Source organism: Lepidochelys kempii, chromosome 2, assembly GCF_965140285.1.
Source record: "Lepidochelys kempii isolate rLepKem1 chromosome 2, rLepKem1.hap1, whole genome shotgun sequence".
In the NCBI taxonomy this organism is placed as follows: Eukaryota; Metazoa; Chordata; order Testudines; family Cheloniidae; genus Lepidochelys; species Lepidochelys kempii.
Genome location: NC_136381.1, coordinates 266,797,965 through 266,821,657, shown reverse-complemented (window position 1 = coordinate 266,821,657; position 23,693 = coordinate 266,797,965). Strand labels below are relative to the sequence as shown.

The following is a 23,693-nucleotide window of genomic DNA, read 5'->3' as shown; positions in this document are numbered from 1 at the left end:
TGACCACACCACACGATCCATCGTCTACAGCCAAGCTCTGCGATACAACCGCATTTGCTCCAACCCCTCAGACAGAGACAAACACCTACAAGATCTCTGTCAAGCTTTCTTACAACTACAATACCCACCTGCAGAAGTAAAGAAACAGATTGATAGAGCCAGAAGTTACCTACTACAGGACAGGCCTAACAAAGAAAATAACAGAACACCACTAGCCGTCACCTTCAGCCCCCAACTAAAACCCCTCCAACGCATTATTAAGGATCTACAACCTATCCTAAAGGATGACCCAACACTCTCACAAGTCTTGGGAGACAGGCCAGTCCTTGCCTACAGACAGCCCCGCAACCTGAAGCAAATACTCACCAACAACCACATACCACACAACAGAACCACTAACCCAGGAACTTATCCTTGCAACAAAGCCCGTTGCCAATTGTGCCCACATATCTATTCAGGGGACACCATCACAGGGCCTAATAACATCAGCCACACTATCAGAGGCTCGTTCACCTGCACATCCACCAATGTGATCTATGCCATCATGTGCCAGCAATGCCCCTCTGCCATGTACATTGGTCAAACTGGACAGTCTCTACGTAAAAGAATAAATGGACACAAATCAGATGTCAAGAATTATAACATTCATAAACCAGTCGGAGAACACTTCAATCTCTCTGGTCACGCAATCACAGACATGAAGGTCGCTATCTTAAAACAAAAAAACTTCAAATCCAGACTCCAGCGAGAAACTGCTGAATTGGAATTCATTTGCAAATTGGATACTATTAATTTAGGCTTAAATAGAGACTGGGAGTGGCTAAGTCATTATGCAAGGTAGCCTGTTTCCTCTTGTTTTTTCCTACCCCCCCCCAGATGTTCTGGTTTAACTTGGATTTAAACCTGGAGAATGGTCAGTTTAGATGAGCTATTACCAGCAGGAGAGTGAGTTTGTGTGTGTATGGGGGTGGGGGGGATGTGAGAAAACCTTGATCTATGCAGGAAATAGCCCGACTTGATTATGTAAAGAGTTGTCACTTTGGATGGGCTAGCACCAGCAGGAGAGTGAATTTGTGTGGGGGGGTGGAGGGTGAGAAAACCTGGATTTGTGCTGGAAATGGCCCACCTGTTGATCACTTTAGATAAGCTATTACCAGCAGGACAGTGGGGTGGGAGGAGGTATTGTTTCATGATTTCTGTGTGTATATAAAGTCTGCTGCAGTTTCCACGGTAAACATCTGATGAAGTGAGCTGTAGCTCACGAAAGCTCATGCTCAAATAAATTGGTTAGTCTCTAAGGTGCCACAAGTCCTCCTTTTCTTTTTGCAAATACAGACTAACACGGCTGTTCCTCTGAACACTGATATTTAAAGGTGTCTTATACCAGTATTGCTTATTTCTGTATGGAGAGGGTATAACTATGCTGCCATAAGACACCTTTATATCAGTATGACTGTCAGTAAAAAAACAACAAAAAGCCAAAAAAATCACACCCATGACAGATTAGTTTTATGGGTACAAAAATCTGTGTGCATAGTAGGCATTAGAATTAACATCTGTGTCGAGCTTGTTGGATGGAGTAGAGGAGCTGCCACTCCCTATTACTGCTGTGGTGGTCTTGATGCTGGGTGTTGCATACTTGTCCTTCAGCTCTGGGGAGGTGTCACAGAGTAACGTTCTTTTGTAGTTTTTATGTTGCATTCCTCCTCTAATCCGGGAGAGCAATACTTTGGAAGTGTTGGATGCAACTTTGGTTTTCAGTGACTGTAGTTCTGTCCTATGTAGATTGTGGCATGTCGAGGTTATAGAGGTGTAACCCTTCTGCCCATCAGAGTTGGCAACAACAAGGGCCGGGTTCAGTATCTAGGGGTTCCATTCCAATAACACAATGTAAAACCAGCTCAAGCCCCCACTCAGTGACCTGGGACAAATATATACCACCCCCGCTGAGCGCCTCTAAGAGGCAATACTTCCCCTCTCGCAAGCACAGAGTCTGAGTGTAGCAAAAGCCTTTTAATAACAGAGAAAAAATGTGGCATTATGTTGGGGAAACACCACCAACAGGATTCATAACACAACCCATGAGCAAAAAAACCCACCCCCCAAGCAAACTGGGGTGTGTTCTTTCCCTTTGGTTCTTGAGTCCAGGAACCCAAAGTCCTAGAAGTCCAACAACCCAAAAGTCTCTGCCCCGGTCAGTTTATCTGCAGAGTTTTACCTCCCAACCTGGGTGGAGATGGGGTGGGGGTTAAGGGGCACCTTACATGGTCCAAAGTCAATCGTCCCACCTCTCCATGGGGCTCCACTCTGCTCCACCAGCCGTCCCACAAATCGCTCCGCTCTGCCAGCCGCCCCCATGAGCTGCTCCAGGCATTCCACAAACTGCTCCACTCCACCAGCCACTCTGCTCTGCCAGCCGTCCCACAAACTGCTCTGCACTATATCTTCAGGCTCCCCCACTACTTAACACAACACTCAGTGATTTCAGCTCTTAGTAAGTTTAGCTCTTTTGTGATTTCAGCTTGTAGTAGGGGAGCCTCAGTGCTGGTGCACCATTGGCCCAAAGTGAATTCAGCTCAGGAGCCTCTAATGCTAATGGAATCAAAATTAGCTTTGATATTCCACAGTGGAGAGAGGAGGAAGTGCAATTAACATGTAAGGCCCTCATCAGGGGACCCATACCACCAGGTATCAATAACTGTCCCCAGCCTCTCTCCATTCACTGGGTTTTGGAACCCATGACCCTTGCCTAGCGAGTGCTGCTTAGTTGATGGTGAGTCCCTCCATCATAACAAAAGGCCAAGTACAGTTCCACTGTCCTTGATTCACATAATCAGGATAATAGTTTATTCCTTCCCCAATAACAGAGAAACTGGGTCCTACAGCAGCCAAAGTGACCATCTAGGCAGGGTGGGTGTGTCTATGCAAATGAGACCAGCCCCTGAAGTTCTTTTCCACAACCCACCATAACTCGCCACCAGATGTCAGGGTAGAGCTCATCCTGACTCTGCTTACACAGGCAACCATTTCTAAATGAGGATCCAGTGTTTCCATTCAGTCCCACATTCATGGTTTGCCAGTTCCTGGGCAAATATGCCATGGATAGTTCATTTAATGAGTTCCTAGGGTTTGTGGGCCCCCCACTCCCACCCCAATAGACCCATTCCAGTATTTTGGCTGGAGCATCTTTCCTTGTTATCTAGATTCTATACTGAGTCACTTAAGGAGTTTATTGTTAGAAGTGTCTAACTTTTGTCTGTCTTGATGGTTTTGGCCTCTGATCAATCAGTAATGATTTTTAATGAGCCTTTCATAAGAGGCTCATAGATGAGTTTATATGCTGCTAATATTTTTGATAAGTACTTTGGGGTCAGCTTGACTGGAGACTGAACTCTCACCAAGTGCGGTGTCTGTCTTCTGTTTTTTAGATGAATATGGCAGTGTTACACTTGCTTGTAGGTAGTTTCTGTGCTCGACTGGAGAATCTAATTTAGTGAATGTAAACTCTTGTACTGATGGCTGCACTTAGTTTACTTAGTAGTCTACATGGGACTTTAATTGAAGATAAATTGCTGATTAGTGTACGAGGAGTGCTTTTCATAACAGATATCGCAGCTTAAAAATTCTCTGACCGATGGTACATGGGAAGCTTTCCTTCATGAGAGGGGATCCTACCCGTAGTTCTTGCAGAATGTCAGCTTGTATTTAATTGGGAGTGAAGAGAACCAACTATATGTGAAGCATTTCATTGCTGCCATCCTGAGTCTGCAGTCAGATGGCTCTAGTGCCTCAGCTGGTGTTTCCTGTTTTTCTCCAGCCACAGAGTGATTTTGACAAGACTTGGTTCACTTCACTGCTGCTAATTGGACCCTTGTGGGCAGCTGTGTGAAAGTGACTGCCATTATGTCCATGCTGCTGCCACTTGGTAAAGCCCTGCACAGTTAGGAGGCTGTACTTGAAGCAAGTATATGAATGTTGCATTGTCTGTACCAAATCTCCAGCACTCAAGGAATTGAAATCATGTTGGGTTCAGTACATTTTATGGGTTATTTCATATTGAATGGTTCTAGAGGGCAAATCCAAGACGTATTTCTGTATATTACCGGTGATGTTACTGTAGGCAGCTGAAGGATAATTTTCCTTCTCTAACCCAAACTGTGTTATTTTTCTTGTGTACAAAGTCACGAATTCCTCAATGAGAGCGTTCATCATAATGCAACTTAATATCTGTGCTTCAGTCCGCCCCCACCATAAAATGGGAATGAAACATAACTACCTTTCGTAAAGTGCTTGGAGACTTTAAATGAGAGATGCTACAGAAGTATGTAGTCTGCTTAGTTTCTGAACTGACTGCCTTCCACTTAAGGGAGGGGAGAGGATATACAGGGCAGAAGAATGTGCTTCGTGTTTTTAAAATGGATGGTAAACTCATAGCGCAGGAGACTGTCTGTCTGTCTTCTTTTGTGTTCATATTATAGTGCCTAAGGGGGTCTTAATTCTACTGGGAGCTTCCTGGCACAGCTGCAGTACAAACAATAGGAAAGCTTTACTCCAGCAGCCTTTGAGGCTGCTCATGGAAATGTTCATCAGTTAGGAGTTTTATCTATAGCTGTATAGGACATTGACAAAAGAGCAATTTTCCTTAGATAATTTGAGTTCTGTCTGTGCTAAATCAGCCAGACTGGATATCTTTCTGATGTTAGGTAATGTCAAGCAGTGCTCTCAAAATCAGTGTAGACTGTTTTTAATGTATTCCCAATGTTCACTAATACAAGCTATTTGTGATATACTCTGATTGCTCACCAATCTTCCGCTGTTTCCCTTGGCAAAACTTGTTTGCATATGTATATTATCCAGTGAGCTGACTGTTTACATTTAAAAAACAAAACAAAAAACCCCACAACTACTTTAAAAGCAGAATCGTTCTTCTGATTGGCTGCGTGCCCCATGAATTGTTTCTGAATGAATCTGGCTTAGTGTGCTAACTCCATAAATAAAATGTTCTCTTCTCTATCAATTAAAAGCAGATTGCGGTTTGAGTCTAAATGATCTATCTGGTAGATGGAATTACTGTTGCAAACCAACCAGATATAACAAACTGAATTGGAACATGCTAAAACTAGGGAGAAGGGGCCAAGTGTGCCAAATCCAGGAGGCTTGGCTAAACGGCCTAGACCTTTGGAAAGGGAGAAGTTTGTGTGGTGCCTTTCATCCCAGAATCCCTCCAGCTTTCCGCCCTTGGCTCCCTTCACCATCACTAAAGTGCAGCCCCATGTGGGGTGACGTCAGCCACTGTTTAACAGCACAACAATGGTAGACACAGCAGTTCAGGAAGTGAAAGAGGCTTTTCCACTTCAAGCTGCAGGGGGAATTCTAGATGGGTAGAATGCAAATATCTATTTAAAATTTTGCCATGATCACTGATTTCATTGTGGTTGGGTGAGTTACTTTTTCCACTAGCAACTCTTCCATCACCCCTTTAACGGTGTCAGTGTTGCTGAGTGTGAAGAATTTATCTGAAAACAATCATCAGATTGCTAGGGGGCAGCTCTAAATACAATCCATCCCGTCCTTTCATTACCAGTAGCTACAGATCTCTGCAGCATGCCGAGTCTGAAACGCACAGTGCCACTTGTCTGACTGCTTCCCTTTCTGTCATGCTCTTGGTTTAAAAAGTGAATGTGTTTTAAAACGGGAGCCATGGAATGGCTTGAACTCTCTGGAGAGTGAGCTGAAGCTCACGAAAGCTCATGCTCAAATAAATTGGTTAGTCTCTAAGGTGCCACAAGTACTCCTTTTCTTTTCACTTTATCCAGAGTCTATGAAGCATCGGCTGCTGGCAGGGAGAACTTCCTTCCTGCCTACTTCCCCAAACATGCAAGCCCACGAATGGGCCACAGGTCACCAGGTGTGAGCTGGCAGGACAGTCCAAGGACAAGAGCATATATTGTTCAATCTCCCAAAGCTTCTCTACTGAAAGTGGCAACAATGATGTAAAGTGAAGGCCCAGATTCTCAAAGATATTGGGAGTTAGGTGCTTAAATACTTCTGAGGATCTGGTCTGAGATGTTTTCAGTGGGAATACCTGACTTATTAGGAGTTGCACTAAGACAACCATCTCTTTCACACAAACCACCAGCTGGCCTTTGGAAGTTGCCATCTAACCTGGTTCCACATTAAAACTAATTACCTAGAAGTAAAATGCTCCATATTTTGTATTACTAATTGTCTGAACCTTAGACTCCTGGGGGGTGTGTGTGTGTGTTTTTCTTTGATTCTTATTAGTGCCGTTGCCAGTTTTAATTTTTCCAAGAGTAAACACAGCCTTTCAAAACTGTTGTCATCTCAATGATTGGGTGTTCTCAGCAGATCTCTTGGTCCCAGTCCAATGCCTTTTGTAACTGACAATTGAATTCCTTTCTGTTGCTACACCCTGACTCATCTCAGGCTATGCCACAGCAATGATCAGGAAGGAACAAAGGGAGGAGGACTAGGAAATGACACCTCAGGAGATTCTAATGGCAGAAGATGTGGAAAGAGTGTTCATTTTGTAATAAAGACTGGCCACATTGGCTGCTTTACAAATCTCAAGGAAAAATTATGTCCCACTGCCCCCAAAGTGTGTGTGCTTCTGCTATATCTAGTCTGACACAGGAGGAGAAGTATTGCATCTAATACTTAGAAATTGCAAATTGTATCCTGCAGGAGTGGAGAATTGGCTTCATTCATGTCCTGTACTGGCTGCAAAAGGCAACTTGACCTGCTGAGTCCAAATGTAAAGGTAACCTCACTGGGATCATAATCCTCATCAGTTTCCCTGTGTACCTGGCTACACCTATTGAAGCACAGCTGCTGGCAGCCAGTTATCCGTCACCCCAAGATACACCCAGTTAGGAAGCCAGCACAAGGTGTTTTGTGTGAATGGTCAATGGTACATGACTACACATAAACACTTAAGGGAGTATAGTTTTCTGAAGCCTAACAAATTTGGCTGATTAAATAAATTGTAAAATACTTTTCCCTTAAATTATAAATTGTGTTGTCCCTGTTTAACAAGTCTATCACATTAGGGAATAATCGTGTTGGGCTTTTTAATTTGTTTATTGCTGCATGTGAAATTGCTTGCAGCTAATTCTAATTACTCTTCTGATACCATATTCTGCAATTTATGTCCAAGCCTTGCAAAGCTTATTTGAACACTCCTTTCATTGTCTTCTTTGCCGGCCTGTCTTCTGGAATGCCTTGTCAGGCACACTCTTCCTGACCTGGTTTTCAAGGGCTGGCAATTTTTTGTAACTTAGACCCAGGCCTTATTTAAAGTCCTCTTGCCACAAATTATGAATTAGTCCCTGTCAGAACTTTCCCGGTCTTGATTTTAAAAAGCTTGGTGTAGGATCTAAAAGTATTAAGCGGCTGTAGCACAGCTGAAAGTGGGGAGGGGAGCTGGTGTTTAAACGTCTCACATTTTGGGGAGCATCTCCATTTACAACTCCTTGCATAAGTACCTATCTACAAATGTAGGGACTACTAGCAAGAGTTCCTCAGCTGATTTCCATTGTCTTGGTGGCACAGATCGAGGAAAGCCACAGGTGACTGATGGTCAAGGAGAGTTAGTGCTGGAAATGGATCCTGAACAGATAGTGCAGTGTGGTTTCTTTGCTGTTTCTAGTATTTCCTTACTCCATGCTAGACTTGGGAGTCCCTCAAACTATGAGTACCTGCTAAGTGGAAAGCACTGCTTTGCTGAGTCATAGATTTCCTAGATTCATAGATTCCAAGGCCAGAAGGGACCATCGTGATCATCCAGCCTGACCTCTAGAACATAGGCCATAGAATTTCCCCAAGAGAATTCCTTTTGAATGAAATAATTCCTTTTGATCAGTGGCAGCACTGAAGATGCTACTGTTAAATGTTCATCTGACTTTTTTCCACTGGGAGCTTTTTTGTTCACATCAGCTAGATTTTTTTTCACGGTTTTTCAGTACAAGTGAGCCTAGCAGCAGGAAACGGTGGTTACTCCACTTCCTGCTCATATTATTGTTGAAGAGTGAAAACTTAACAGTTATGCCTTGCTCCTCCACTTGCTCCAACAGCGCGTTGAAAGCCTGTAAGGGTACAATAACCAGCTGCACAGCAGGTGAAACGGGACTTTTTTGGAGCTTCCAAAGTAGCTCCACAACACGTTTCCCTTCTGCTCTTCCTGGCTGGGTTCAGAAATGGAGAACGAGGTAGGTGTAGGTTTTGTATTGACTCTTAACATAAATGGCCTTCAGAGTTCAGTAGTTCTCGGTTCTGCATTGTAGGTCGCTGTCTTACTTCTGTTTCTCTAAGGCTTTCAGAAAGTAAACTCCAGACTCTCTCCGCTGGTAATGAATTTTGTAGAGCTCTGAACTGAAAAGAGAGGGGGATCAGTTCACTGCACTGGGATGTGCAGGTTCGTTGGGAACAAGCATGTTTCCTGCATGTCCTCATAGCTTTCTGAGGCCTGAATGAAGTTGTGAAGATAGAACCAAAAATCTTTTCTGGGGTGTTTGACGTAGTTTGGGTCAAATGGCCATACGTGTCACGTAGGAGCTCTCATATTTTCAAAGCCACCAGAGCCCTGCATGTGGCAAGGGGGAGGCAGGGAAATCCATGTTCGTCTGAGAGATCGTTTTGGGTGCCATATTGAAACTGACTTGCGGATTTTTGTATCTCTTCCCTTAAGTTTACTTTCTACTGTTATTTCTAAAGATGCAGGTGTAGCTAGATCTCTATAGAGTAATCTTGGGGATTTTTTTCTCATTGCACCAAAAGTCAGCTGTGGAGACCAGCTACTCTATTTCTGGTGTCTTATGTAATTTAATAGAATCAAAGTGCTAAATCCTGCAGTCCATACTCAGGCAAAACTGCTGACTTCAGGGCTCTAAACCTCTCAGACTCAGAAAGCATAGCTGGTTCCTTCTGATGGGCTCTGCTCTACTTCTTGCTGGCGAGGGTTGCTGTTCCCCTCTCTGAGTATAGTCAATAGAAAAGGGTGGGGGGGGAATAGTTTTTTTTTTTTAAAGTCATGACTAGCTTGATCACATTGTGACATTAAACTCCATATTCTTTATGAAATATGCTTATGATATGGATATGACCTAACTAAGATGTACTTTATGCAAGATAGCTCATGTAAGATATAATTGGAAAGGTTATGATTTACTGAATGTGATTATCCAATTTGTATGCCTGTATCATTTCTGTATCTGGAGTTAGGAATATTGACTATTTATCTGTATTTCAAATATGTTACTTTGGGTGTCACCCCCAACTAGTCCTTCAGATACAACAATGGAGAAACCAGACAGGGCTAATGGCCCATTAGCAAAGATAATGGACTGTGAAAGAGCTTAGACTTCCCGTGGATGCTCCAGACAGCCTAGGAGTAATGGCTGCCACAGCCCTGCAGAGACATGGATCTGAGTCACCTGGTGCTGAACCTACCCCTTGGAATGCTAGTGTTCTTCCACTGGGAGATGAAGGGTTCTCACCATACACAAGAGCGATATAAGGCAGGGGAGTGACATTCTCGTGGTTCTCCTCTGCCTCCCCACCCAAAGAGACACTGAAAAACACCTGGAAGTAAGAACTGAACTGAGGGGAGAGGGTTGAACCCAGACTGGGAGGGCATCCAGTCTGTGAGTGGAATTACCTGAAGTCTCAAGCTGCAGGCCAGGGCAGCTGCCTTTCAAGACTTTCTGTAATCTACCTGTGACAATAGTTAGGGTGAGAAGTTACATTTTGTAACCTGTTTCTTTAGTGAATCAAATTTAATCTGTTTTGTTCGGTTTGCTACCCCTTTAACCACTTAAAATCTGCCTTTTATAGTTGTTAAACTTATTTCTTGTTTATAATATAACCCAGTTTGTGCAATTCATAATTGGGGGGAGGGGGTGTAAGAGGCTGTGCATACCTTCCTCCACATTGAGGGAGCAGGTGGATTTCATAATATGCCTTCTAAGTCTGTACAGGAGATGGACACCTGAGTGCTGGAGCAAGTCCTCAGAGCTGATCTCGGTGTCTTTGTCGTTCTGCAGTTGAGTGCGGCCTGACTCTGTGTGTGCTGGAGGAGGCTTATTAGCCTGGCTCAGCCAGAGAGGTAAAAAGGGTGCCCAGGCTGGCAGAACAGGTGGGCTCAGTGATACTCAACACATCAGGTGGCACCTTAAGAGGTCCAAACTGTCACACACATTCACCCCCGTGTTTGCTACTGTTGGGAAGAAAGAACAGGTTTGTGTGAATCCATTGAAGCAGACACGGTCTTGTATTTGTAACCTTTGTCCCTATTTCTCCTATCCCCTCCCTTTATATTTATCTTTCCATGGCATGTCCATGGAGAATACAAGCCCTTCAGGTCAGGGACTATATCATATCTTATGTCTGGATAGCACAATTTGGAGGCTGGTAAATAATATAAAACATGGACTTTCTATAATTGATCTGGGGGATGTTCTTTTAAATGATTTTGGATCTCTATGTGATTGTGTTAGGAAAGAGGTACTAAAACAAGTTAGTCTATCAGTCTAAAATGAAAAAAAGGAATATAATGAAGTCTACAGACGCTAACTTCCAGCACGGTTTGGTAATCTTAACCACAGACTGTGCACGTCAGAAAAACATGACAGACTGACTATATACGGTAAACATGACAAATTAGCGCAAGGGTCAAAGAAATAAGAGACAAAATCTGCAGCGTACAATCCTAACGACCATGGCTTCTGAGAAAAGAGGCTATGAAGCTGGACACTGCTTGTGTCAGACAAGTGGAGGAATGAACGAGCTAATGTTGCTGTAGCAAGATGTAAAGTGCTGTATAATAGTTTGCTCTGTCTCTGGTGCTGGAAGTGCTTTGGAGCACTCCTGTGATGTAGCTAAGCATTGATATTTGAGCTAATAATTTCTACTTCCACCTAGGGGTGTGTAGTGCTTGGCAGAAAAATAAGGGGAAAACCCAAGCCCTCCCCCTGTTTGTTCTTCCCATTTTAAAGGTGGAGAATCAGAAATTAAGTGACTTGCCCTAGGTATCCCAGGAAGGCCAAGCACTCAGAGGTCTACTGTTGGGAAACAAAGCTTCACTGCTGATTACCATACAACAAAACTGAAACCTCAGTTTGCTGAGCCAGTTGGAACTCATCTGACCTGCACTTTGAGGCAGAGGACAGAGGGAAGCCAGAGTGGAAAGCGTGTGCTGTTTCTGAGGCTTGGTCCACACTACAGACACAAGACGGCTTATGTTGAGCTAACTACGTCAGTGTCTACACTACAGCCTTGCTCCCAGTAATGCAAGTGCTGTACCACGCCGACATCATAACTCCACCGCCACGAGAGGCGTAGGGCCTCTGTCAGTGTAGTTAGGTGTAGACGCTGCCTTCCTTACTTTGGCTGTTGGCTCTCACTCTTGTCAAGATAAGAAAGCCAGCTTGTGGCTCTTGGCTTCCAGCTGCCCAGTCTCCCCTCCAAGCCAAGCTGCCACCCAGGCTCCTGCCTTGGGCTGCCGCCTGGGCTCCCCACTTGGAGCCCTGCAGTCCCCCCGGGGTTCTGGCTCTGTGCTGGGAGCATGGCAGCCAGACTCCAGGTGCAGATCTCCCCGCTGGAGGCAAGAAGCTCTGGCCAGCAGTCCCTCCACTCCTGGCAGGGAGCTGCACAGAGCTGAGAGCCCTGGCTGTCAGCCCCCATGTTGCCCCTCTTCAGTCAGTGGAAGTGCTCTTGGTGAATACGCACGCACGTCACTGACAGAAGGAGGGTAGTGTGGACATCAGCCAGCGCACTAATTACTGGGATGGCTGTAAGTTGACCTAACATAGGTTGATTTAAGATTGTAGTGTAGATATGCCCTGAACTGCAGACCTAACCAAATAACTTATTTGGTCTACACTAGGAACTTGCCTTAGCATAGCTACATCCCTCAGGGATTTGGAAAATCCACATTCTGAGAACGTAGCTTTGCCAACTTAACCCCTGGTGTAGACAGTGCTAGGTCTACAGAAGAATTCTTCCCTCGACCTAGCTACTGCCTCTCAAGGAAGTGGATTGCCTACACCAGTGGAAGAACCTCTCCCATTGGCATAGGTAGCGTCTACACTAAAGTGCCATAGCAGAGCAACTGCAGCTGTGCCGCTGTAACGTTTCCAGTGTAGACGTACCCTGAGAGAGGTCGCAGATCAGAAGTTCTTCCCTTCTAATACAAACTACAGAAATGGACACTTGTGCTGGTGCAGACGCTAAGTGCTGCATTTATAAACTCCAGGACCGTTTGCTAAACATTTTAGTTAACAAGTTTTGTATATAAAGAAAAGGAGGACTTGTGGCACCTTAGAGACTAACCAATTTATTTGAGCATAAGCTTTCGTGAGCCACAGCTCACTTCATGGGATCTGTGTGCACCCAGTGCCTTGCTATCTGGCCTGTTGCGGTGTCGGTATTGAAAACTCAGCCATTGGACTGTGTGTTCAGGGAGACTTTCAAAAGCACCTCAGTGACATAGGAACCCAAGTCCAATTTTCAAACATGAATTAAAGGTTCTATTTGACTCCTTAAATTGGGGCTGTATTTACTTTGAAGACGCTTCTGCTTCCCTTCCTTTTTTTGCTAGATTAAAGCCTTTGTCGGTAGTAACTGAGATTACTAAAATTGACATGTATGTGTGTGTATTTTGCTGCTGAGAAGATTACAATATGGGTGAAATTACGGAACATGGGGGTGAGACTGTCTGTTCCTAGCAGTATATTGACTATATTCATGTCCTGATGTGTTAGATTTTTTTTCTTTCCTAAAGCAGTAACTTTCACAGTTTTTGTGCAGTTTATTTTTCGACTGGGTTCCTTCTCAAACTATTGATCTGAATTATTGGCTGGCACATTCATATTTTAATAGTGGCAACTCGGCAGAGAACACAAGAAGGAAGAAAACTAAATTTGATCATAAAAGCGTGTTGCTAACAGATGGTAGGAAGTTAAAGTGCCATCAGAGTCTGCAAAGCTATTTTGTAAAATAGCACTTCCTTACTTTGCATATCTTCTCACTGCATCTCTGAGGCAGAGCTGTTTACTTTATTGACAGAAACAACTCATTAGCCCTGCAGTGTGTTACAGCCTTGAAAGAACAAGCTGGTTTCTGTTCTGCTTTGCACATCTTCAGTGTAATTTAGGTAAGCTCTGATCACAGAGCCTCTGTTATCGTTAGTGACTTCAAAAAGCAGAAAGAACTCAGCTAGGTTGTTTTTTTCTTTCCAGACCCCAGATTGAACTTGCAGAACTACCTTCTGATATTTTCAAACCTCCGATTTCATAAGGAAACCGCTGAGAGCAGATAAATATTGAACCTCGTAATGTTAATTCTCTGATCTCATTAGGACCAATTCCTTACTGTCAATGTGAATCATAAAGTTCCATACTTCCTCATACAAATTTGAAGGGACACATTTTTTTCAATTGGATAATTACTTCTATAATAATTTTAGTGTATATATTTAGATACTTTGAAGGGGAAATGCATTAGTAATTTATCACTTTGAAGATAAGTGGTCAATCATGATAAAAAAAAATGCTGACTGATATCTAGCACTGTAAATTTATATTGTACTTTACAAATGAAAGGCAAGACCAAAAAAAAAAAAAAAAACTAGGATGGGAAGGACATGGGACAACAATATAAGGTGTGAAGATTGAGAAGTTTAAAGTAGGAAGGATTCCTGGAAGAAATGGGTTAGGAGGAAAGTATGTTCTGAGTCTGTCTATGACTTGCTTCAAAATGCATTAATGAAACAGTTTGGCTGTGAAAGCCAGACACTAATGAGGTTTTGGTTCTGTTTGAGAACACAACCCCTCTTTGGTTGTTCCATAAATGTTATATACCATTATATGTTACCATTTATAAAATATAAGGTTTATATTTGTCATATTGTATGTAGCTCCATTCAGAATGTTGGTATGAATGATTGACTGTGAGGTTGCCACCTGTTATTGGGAAGATAATTTCTCCCATATTTGACTCTGACAGGGTAACTGATTTGGTGGATGAGGGGAATGCAGTGGACATATATACCTGCACTTCAGGAAGGCTTTTGACATAGTCCCACATGACATTCTGATAAATAATCTGGAGAAATGCAGCCTTGACAGAACTACCATTAAATGAATACATAATTGGTTAAACAACCACAAACAAAGAGTAATTATTAATGGAATGTTGTCAGATTGGAGGGAAGTTTCAAATGGGGTTCCACAGGGATCTGTTCTGGGTTCGGTGTGGTTTAACATCTTTATTAATGACCTGGATGTAGGTATAGAGAGCATACTGATCAAGTTTGCAGATGACACAAAGCTGGGGTGGTGGTGAGGGGTTTGCCAGTACTTTGGAGGATAGAGCTAAAATTCAGAGGGGGTTCACGGTGCAATGAAGTTTGAGAACCCCTGGACTAGGTGACCCTTGCAGTCCCTTCTAACCCTGTGGTTCTGTGATTGGCAATAAAGTCTTAGATTTGATCCAGAGCTTTAAAGCCACACCGTAATTTGCAACGAGGAGCTCTTGTGGCAATAGAGACTAACAAATTTATTTGGGCATAAGCTTTCGAGGGCTAGAGCCCACTTCATGGTCTGTCTTGTATTCATTCTGCCAATGGTTACGTCCTCATCTTGTAAGAGGACTGTGGGCAGTTCAGTAAACATTTATCCTGATCCCTTTTTTTGACTGTTGTGGAGTAGATAGGTATCCCTGCACAGAACTGTAGTGGTCAGTAAGGGGTGGGAGTGGGGGTGTGTGTCTGTCTGAGGGAGAAAGAGGTGCCTCTTGTTGGATGGAAACATACTCTGCACACTTGGGAGCAGCTTTTTGCAAAAGTGGAACATAGCCTTGACATGAACCAGGCCCCTTGAGAAGTGTTCACGGTTTGATGGTGGAATTATCATGGATTTCATGCAACACTGTGAAGTCAGTGGAGTAACTATAGCTTTATGCGTAAGTAACTGAGGGCTGGAGCAAGCTATTTATTTACACAGACTAATCCCATGCAGCCCATCAGGTGAATAATGAGCCCTTTCAGGAGAGAGACAGTGGCACTAAGAGCTGCAATGCACATAATCACTGCTCAACACAGTGAAACAGAGCGCACATGTTCCACTCTTGTACTGCTCCTGAATTCTAACTCCTTTAATTGCACAGTAGTTGATTCACCTCAAACTCTCTGCCTTGCTTTTAACAAGACTCCTTCATGTGTGCATTGATGCTACATCATGCCGAACATAACCCTAACTTGCCACTCTTTCTGTTTTTGCCAGCAGCCTGGAATAGTGTCCCCTTTCAAACGTGTCTTCCTAAAAGGTGAAAAGGGTCGGGATAAAAAGGCCCAGGAAAAGGTTACGGAAAGACGACCTCTTCATACAGTATTGCTCTCCTTGCCTGATCGAGTTGAACCGGACATATTGTTGAATGACTACATTGAAAAGGAAGTCAAGGTAACTCTTTTGGGGCTGGAGGGGGAACCGTCACTTTCATTCACCTTTAGTCTCCTCATCCTGTCCAATTCGTGGCCATGTTCAGTAAATGATTTGGTCAATTACGTTGCTGCAATGCACATTGCAGAATAGGATCCTCAGCGTCAAACTGCGTTTGCCATCCTGCCTGAATTCACTCGCGCAGCTCTCCGCGCTTTCTCTCCGCCTCTCTTCAAGGGGGAAAGATGCTCACATGTCCGTAAATTGTGGTGTTCGATGTCTCTCTCAGTGCGCATTGTAGCTCCTCAGCGATGAGTGCAGTGGGCACAGGAAACGCAAAGGAGCACAGCAGCCTCGTTCCAGTGGCTCCCCCTTCATTTTAGGGTGAAGTTCAATATTTCAAATCCCTAGGGAGACTCCTCTGGCTGACTTAATAGATTGCGTGTGCGTGTCCCTTTACGTGATCTCAGCACTCTTAATACAAGACTTTTCTCTGCAGCTCCTGCCATCTGGAACAGCCCTCTTGTGTATTTCCTCCTCATCAGCTGTCTGCTCTGACATTTCAGCTGAAAACAATCTATTTTTGGTCACTAGTTAATTCTGTAACTATATTTAACTCATGTAAAGCCTTTGGGATACAGCCTGTATGAAAGATGCTAAATAGAATATTGTATAATCTGATCATACAAAAATCTAGTTGGAAGGAAGTTGATGCTTCGCTGGAGAATGACAGCTGTCGGTAATGTTTTGCTAGATCAGTGGTTTTCAAATGGGGGTACATGAGTTCTCATTGAGGGGTATGTTAGAAAAATCCTATAATGGCAGACAACCTATTTTATTTAGTAAGACTTGGCAATCTAATCATAGGGTCATACTATACCTATCTCATGTGGGGGTACGTGGCAGACTACATTATTCGGGAAGGGTTATGGAGCCTAAAAAGTTTGAAAATCTCTGTGCTAGATTATGCTCCACTAGACTTAAATGCTCACCCTTTGACCAGGTGAAAGAGGCAGAATTTCAGCTCCTAGAAGCCAGCCATGTAAATAGCAACCACCCTGTGTAGCTTCATCAATTGTCTTCTGTCTTGAGTGGGTTTCAGGTGACTACTAAAGGTGGCATTGAGGCAACAGCCAGCCAGTATTTCTCTCCAGACCGGGCTTAAGAAGTTATTTCCAACTATGTATTTTTCTTTCAATTTACCCCAATTTCTGTGAGTACAGATGGAAGGATTTCAATGTGTAGGTTTATATATTACATGGTAATGGACCTTTTTTTTTTCCTTCCCAGTATTTAGGCCAACTAACATCCATCCCAGGGTACCTGAATCCCTCCAGTCGTACTGAAATATTGCATTTAATAGACAATGCAAAGGTGGGTACCAGTCCATTCCAGTACTGTATCCCAAACCCTTGCTGAATGAACTATACAGTTGCTACTGTTCTTATTCAATATTTGCATGTAGGACCGTCGATATGGATGGTGCTGGGCAGAGAGGTTAAAGTCTTGATCCTTGTTCTGAGAAGCCTTGCAGCCCAAGAACTAGGATGCGATGGAATGCAGGGGTAGATGTAGATGACTGAAGTCACAAGAGTGGAGGGAGAAGCTTAAGCAAAGAGGGTTATTGTGGGATTGTTTGAAATGCATAGTATGTATCATGTTGGTGCCTATTCTCAAAGGATCTTAGTCCTTGTGTTTTAATAGTGAAGGTGATTTGTACGTGACCAATTATCAGGAGCCCAGAAAATCTGAACTGGAGATGGGTGGTCTGTGGGTGTTCCCCTCCTCCTCGGGGAGATGTATTGCCATTGTGATCACCTGGGGATAATGAAACAGGAAATTATTCTACCTTTTTTTATGAAAGCTTTTTTGTTTGCAGAGGGCACATCAGCTCCCAGGGCAGCTGACCCAGGAACATGATGCTGTGATTAGTCTGTCTGCCTACAACGTCAAGCTGGTGTGGCGGGATGGAGAGGATATCATTCTCAGGGTCCCCATCCATGACATCGCATCGGTGTCATACATCCGTGATGACTCCTCACACCTGGTAGTGCTGAAAACAGGTAGGTTGTGGCCAGAACAGGGATTGTAATGCAGGTTTCATTTGTTCTCCGATTTTGGAGTCCAAGGGCCTGAGTCTCATTTACACTAAGTTCTTTTTACACCACTCTGGTAACGTAAAGGGACCTTAAAGTGAACATACGTCATGCTTACGCCCAATTTAAGGCTCTTAGGTCTCAGATCGGCTTAGTGAAGTGGGAACAGCCATTCATTTTCCCTGTGCATGTGAACAAGATATTTCATCAGTTTAGAAGTACCAGTAAGTTTGGATAGAACTGGTGTTTTGTTTGTTTTTTTCTTTAACGTAGGAGCATAAGGCTGGAAGGGATTTCCTGCTGTCACAGTCAACCCTGTCATATAATCCCATTCATAAACTAGTTAACTGTTTGCCTCCCACTACTCCTGTTAGAAGGCTGTTTTGAAAGGTTTCCGTTTGTATCAACTATAGCAATGTGTCCTGCAGGTGTCACTCCCTAGAAGTGCTCACTTTGCGGATGTGGAAAATGTGCTCTATTTAGTGCACTTCAGTTAGAATCGACCTACCCATATCCCAGGTTTCATTTAGCATTAAGGAGAAATGCGCGCAATGCATGTCCATTCTGGATCTGCATGCGAGACTGCTGTAAAAGTCAGGAACTGCTCAGGAATCTCTCCGTCAGGTCTGGTTAAGACATTTAAACCTGTCTTTTGGTATAATTATTTCTGGGAGCTGTTACTTTTTCTTCCTGGTGAATCTAATGGCAGTGATTTGTTGTTTGACAGTGATAGATAATGTAGAGAATAAATGAATAACTCCACGATGAGGCTGTAACTCTACTGGTGGTTCTTGTAGCTGCCTAAACCACAACTTCACATACATGAAGTTGTCGGAACCCTTCATTGGAATAAGAGCCTCATAATTCAAACATTTTCTGTTTTGTATAGTGCATGGATGTGAGGTTGGGATCCATGCTCAACACTGGCTACTGCTGCTCCACAAGAGGAAGCTTTCTTCTTCTTGCCATTGACTGTTGCCTTCCTTCTCTGGCCGCTTTGCAGTCCCCATAGCCTGACGGAGTTGGCTCCAGGTTTAATTCACTCAACCTTCCTTGCACTCTTACAAGACACTTTACTGTAAGCGCATGATATAAAGGGGCTTAGGAAGCTGTGGAATTATTCCTCCGTTCTCACAGTGTAATGGTCCAGTTAAGCTCAGCTACAGCTGACATGAAAAATAGTCGAAGCAGCTTAGCCCATCTACCATACTTGGCTGATCCGAATTGAAATTTCTTATGAAATACAGGAATGGGTAATACAGTGGCAAAACTTGAACGGTTTACACTTTTCAACAGTCAAAATCTGATTTGCTCTGAATGGACTGAATTGCCAAACGGACAAGTTGGTTGCCAGACTCTAGAATGAGAATGGGGAACTGATCTGTGTCGCCATCTCAGACCTATTCCTAAAGATGGAGGAAATACTGGCAAATCAAAGGCTGCACGCATGAGGGGATAGTGCATTTGAAAAGTAAACTCATTCTGTCCTAAACAATGGGAATCCAATTAGGATAGCAGCTGGCCACATGCAATGCATAGGTCTGCATCAGTGAGCTAATTACTTCCATATCCCCTCTTCTCCTTTCCTCTCACTATTCATTAATCGCTTCTCTACTTCTCAGCTCAGGACCCTGGGATTTCCCCAAGCCAGAGTCTTTGTGCAGAAAGCTCCAAAGCACTTACTTCAGGATCGCTGTCCGAGAGTGGAGTGGTGCCTGTCGAAGCTTGTTGTTTGGTGGTCCTGGCTACAGAGAACAAAGTAAGACTTAATTACCTTGTAGATCAGGGGTTTCAAACATGCGGCCCGTGGAGTTATTTCCTGAGGCCCACCATAGGCGCCGACTCCACCGGCAGCCAAGCTCCCGTCCCTCCCAACCCTCCCTCCCCCGAGTGCACTGCGTCTCCACTCCTCTGCCTACCTCCAAGCGCTTCCTGCCACCAAACAGCTGTTTGGCAGCACTTAGGACTTTCCAGGAGGAGTGGGGATGTGGTATGCTCAGGGGAGGAGGTGGAGAAGAGGCAGGGCTGGGGCGGGAATTTGGGGAAGGGCTTGGAATGAGGGTGGGAAGAGGCAGGGCGGGGCCTCATGGAAGGGGTGGAGTGGGGGTGGGTCTGTGGGTAGAGGGGGGGCTTTAACTGAAGTAATTCTAAAAGTAAATGCGTGTTTTGTCATTTGAGTGAGGTGCATTATTGAGTGTTAATATTTTATTAAAACCCCTCTTCGCCTTACAGTTTTAAAAAAGTTAATACATTAACTTTTAATAGCTGGCTGTGTTACTCTTCATTTTCATTTTTGACTATACTTTTGTATTGTTGTCTGTAAAGGTTTCAGTGATGCGGCCCTCGGGCCAATGTACTAGTCCTCATGTGGCCCTTGTGGTGATTTGAGTTTGAGATCCCTGTTGTAGATCCAGATAGTCTTAATTTTGTGTCCTGATATTGTAACTTCAGTCAAGATCCTATGGAACAATAGCTCTTTGGTTTGCTTTGATGCTGCTACCTGTGAAATTGAGTAGCAGGAAGCTGATGGGCTGCATGGGATTATTCTGTGTAAATAAGTAGCTTGCTCCCGCCCTCAGTTACTTACACATAAAGCTATAGTTACTCCACAGACGTCACAGGGGTTGCTGCAGACTGCGCAGTATAACATAAGATCAGAATCCATCCCGATGTGAACCGTAAGGTGCTCCTGTAATAGCTTGAGATGGGTAAGTTTGGCACGCAAGAAAAGTAGTATACAACGTAGTTATTCAATGAATTATTAAGGCTTCATCAGTGTGTTAGGCACTGTACAAATAAGGAGATATGGTCCCCATCTCAAGCGTCACAATCTAACTCGAATGCACTAGAGAAGAGCTCTTTCTTGCGTATGCTGTCTGCTGCCCAGCTCACACTTCTGCAGTCAGGAATCTGGGAAAGCAGCTGCTTGGCTCCTGCATCCTTACAGTGCTGCTGAGCTTGCTGCTAAGGGGGTGTAATGATAAGCAGTCAGATTGTTCTCTCATAGTCTCCTCCTGCCCAGGAAAAAGAGAGGGTGAGCAACAGCCACAACATGAATCCACTACCTAAAGGGCCTCCTTTGTCTTAAACTCTGTTATTTGTACTGTTGCCAAAAGGATGCTAGTGCCTTGCAGAGGGGCACAGGTTGCTGCCCTCAAACATTTACCGTCTAAGGTGACATGTGACAGATGTGGCAAGGTAGCTGCAAACCCAGTGGGCTGAGGGGGAGAGTAGGACAAGGTAATAGAAATAAGACCATAAGGTACTTAGTCAGGGGTACCTGAATATTCAGATTTTGTTTTCAATATACCCCACATTCCTATCATCAAATGGCCTCAGGTTAGATCTGTGAAACAAAGATGATGAGTGTATCTGGGTTGCAGGAAATCTGTCAGTCTTTATGGATTGGAGACAACCATGGGGTATAAAATAAGAGAACTGGGCACACGTGGCTGTGCTCACATTCGGGGGTTTCTTCTTTACCAAGCCTTTTTACTAGCATAGGTACTGAAATCCCCTGAACAGCCTCCTTGGGTCTGCAGTGTCTTGAGTAGTCAGTCCAGTGGCTGCGGTAGGAGGCACCCCCAGTTCTGGAACCATGGGGTTCTCTCTCTGTGATGTAGTGCCCTTATAAATACAGGTGATGCAGATAAATACACCTGTGCTCCCTGTGGTGCAGCTCCTTTGGGGGATGAAGAAGAGCAAGTGCTGTCTCTTTTGAAGGCATCTTGCACCGTAACCTCCCTGTCGGACCCTTCTTTCTCTCCCTCCCCAGGTAACTGCAGAGGAACTCTGCTCACTTCTCAGCCAGGTCTTCCAGATCGTTTACACGGAGTCCACAATAGACTTCTTAGATAGAGCAATATTTGATGGGGCCTCAACACCAACGCGCCATATGTCCCTACACAGTGGTATGTCAAGCACCATTTCCTTTCACCCTTAGGAAGAATCTCCGCCCCCCCTCCCCCCACACACGCGCTCTCTCTCTCTCACAACCCAGGCTTGTTCTGCCTCAGGCTCTCACCCTAACCGCAGCACTTGGTGTAGCAATACCCTTTGCTTCCCTTCCCTGTTCATGCTCCAGGTTCTATGACAGAGAAACTGGATCCAAACAGAGGCCCAGGTCTTAATAATCATAGGCCTCCCTGAGGCCCTGTCTTACCACAAAATGTATTGTGAACTGCGAGTGGGCGATGCATCTCAAATGCCACCAGCTTTGTGATAGCTGCGGCCCTGATCTAACCTTTGTGTGGAGTTGAATGGCCCAAAGAACCCTCCTCCCTAAAAAAACAAACAAACAAAAAACAAGGAGTCCTTGTGGCACCTTAGAGACTAACATTTATTTGGGCATAAGCTTTTGTGGGCTAGAACCCACTTCATCAGATGCATGGAGTGGAAAATACAGGAGCAGGTATAAATACATGAAAAGATGGGAGTTGCCTTGCCAAGCGTTGCAGGGTTTGGTTCCTGGGTTGGAGTTTTTATTGCAACGCAACACAAAAAGTGGCAATTCTTCAACAGAAAAAACTACATTACAAAAGTTATTTTTCCTCCCTTGGTATCCTGCTGTTAATTGAATTGTCTCGTTAGACTGACCTCACACTTGGTAAGGCAACTCCCATCTTTTCATGTATTTATACCTGCTCCTGTATTTTCCACTCCATGCATCTGATGAAGTGGGTTCTAGCCCACAAAAGCTTAAGCCCAAATAAATGTGTTAGTCTCTAAGGTGCCACAAGGACTCCTTGTTGTTTTTGCTGATACAGACTAACACGGCTACCACTCTGAAACCTGTCTCCTCCCTGATCATCATCATAATTTGGAGTTGTCACTTTCCCATAGCTAAGGGGCAAGGAAGGCTTTAGGAGATTGAAACACGGTAGCTGTCCTGCATCTTTCCACAGATGTTCTGTATTTTGTTTCCTTTTTAATCAGTGGAGGCAGTTTATTAAAGTGGTGCTTTGCAATTCTGCATTGTACAGCTCTTGACCTCCTGCTACTGTCTTAAGTGACAGAAGACTTCCCTCACGACCCCTGTCCTGTATGTCTTATTTTTCATACTCTAGCCCTGGACGCTTAGATTGGAACTATACGTGTCCACGACCAACAGGTTAGGAAATAGGCAGCATTCGTGACTGTAAATCTCTTGACTGGATTATCTTCCTTGCAGATGACTCTTCAGCAAAAGTGGACATTAAAGAATCTTACGAAACAGAAGCAAGCACTTTGTAAGTTGATAGTACTCACTGTGGAAGGGGGTGGTTTGGCTTCGATGGATGATACCTTATTTAGATAGCCATGACATCGGGTTCACAGTCTAAAAGGGGGAACTTTTACAATACATACACTGAATGTCTTTTGGTAATTACAGCTGGAATACTGAACAGTGATATCGCTGTCTATATAGCTCTCTGTCCCTGCCTGCTCAAATTCCCTTGCTTTGTAGCTACATTAGTACAGTATTCCAGAGAAGTCCATAGAATATGCTTCCCTCCCATGTAGCGGTTGAGTACAAGAGTTACGAGGCAACTCTTCCCTCTGAGCTGGCTAAATTTCGTGGCGTCCTAACACCTTATCCAAGTTTCCAGGATCCTTCCAATACAAGAAGACAGCCTCAGCTAAAATGAAAAGGAGTACTTGTGGCACCTTAGAGATTAACAAATTTATTTGAGCATAAGCTTTTGTGAGCTACATCTCACTTCATTGGATGCATAAAATGAGTTTCCCCAGGATACCCTTCCAATGTGTCTCTTTGCTAGACATTAATGGAGCTCTCAAGATGGCTCACAGATCCACTTGCATTTCAGCTCCTTTCCGGAATCCTTGGATACAGGTGGCAACTCGCCTTCTTCCTTCTCCACGCCTCAGTCTCCACATGTTAAGACGGTCAGTGAAAGCGAGCTGAGCACCACGGCAACGGAGCTGCTGCAGGACTACATGATGACGGTAGGAATGTCTGCGCTGTTTGTTCGTAGCAAAGAGTGGCCATGCGTGCAAGGTGACGGGATCTCTTTACGGTAGTGTCAGCCAGGCCAGCATTCTTGGGAATGCAGCTATGCCCTTAGCGTGAAGTCAGAACCCCATGGCAAGCTCTGACCGCGGGTCAGAAACACAGCACCGGTCCTATAAATGACCTTGGTTT

General features: G+C 44.1%; 1 protein-coding gene across 4 annotated transcripts in view; it reads left to right on the top strand.

Moving 5' to 3' along the window:
* The window catches only part of CCM2 (CCM2 scaffold protein), a 90,348-nt gene that overhangs the window by 45,606 nt on the left and 21,049 nt on the right, over positions 1–23,693 (top strand). For 2 of the 4 annotated variants that reach the window (XR_012157670.1, XM_073334890.2), the window contains exons 2-8: positions 15,300–15,476; positions 16,746–16,829; positions 17,335–17,518; positions 19,174–19,310; positions 21,327–21,462; positions 22,722–22,779; positions 23,359–23,497. Coding sequence is in view for 3 of the 4 variants with exons in the window: in XM_073334890.2 (XP_073190991.1) it covers positions 15,300–15,476; positions 16,746–16,829; positions 17,335–17,518; positions 19,174–19,310; positions 21,327–21,462; positions 22,722–22,779; positions 23,359–23,497 (915 nt within the window). In the remaining variant the exon portion in view is untranslated. Of the gene's footprint in view, positions 1–8,127; positions 8,229–15,299; positions 15,477–16,745; positions 16,830–17,334; positions 17,519–19,173; positions 19,311–21,326; positions 21,463–22,721; positions 22,780–23,358; positions 23,498–23,693 lie in introns of those variants that run through there. The other 2 variants (XM_073334893.2, XM_073334891.2) reach the window with 2 other exon arrangements.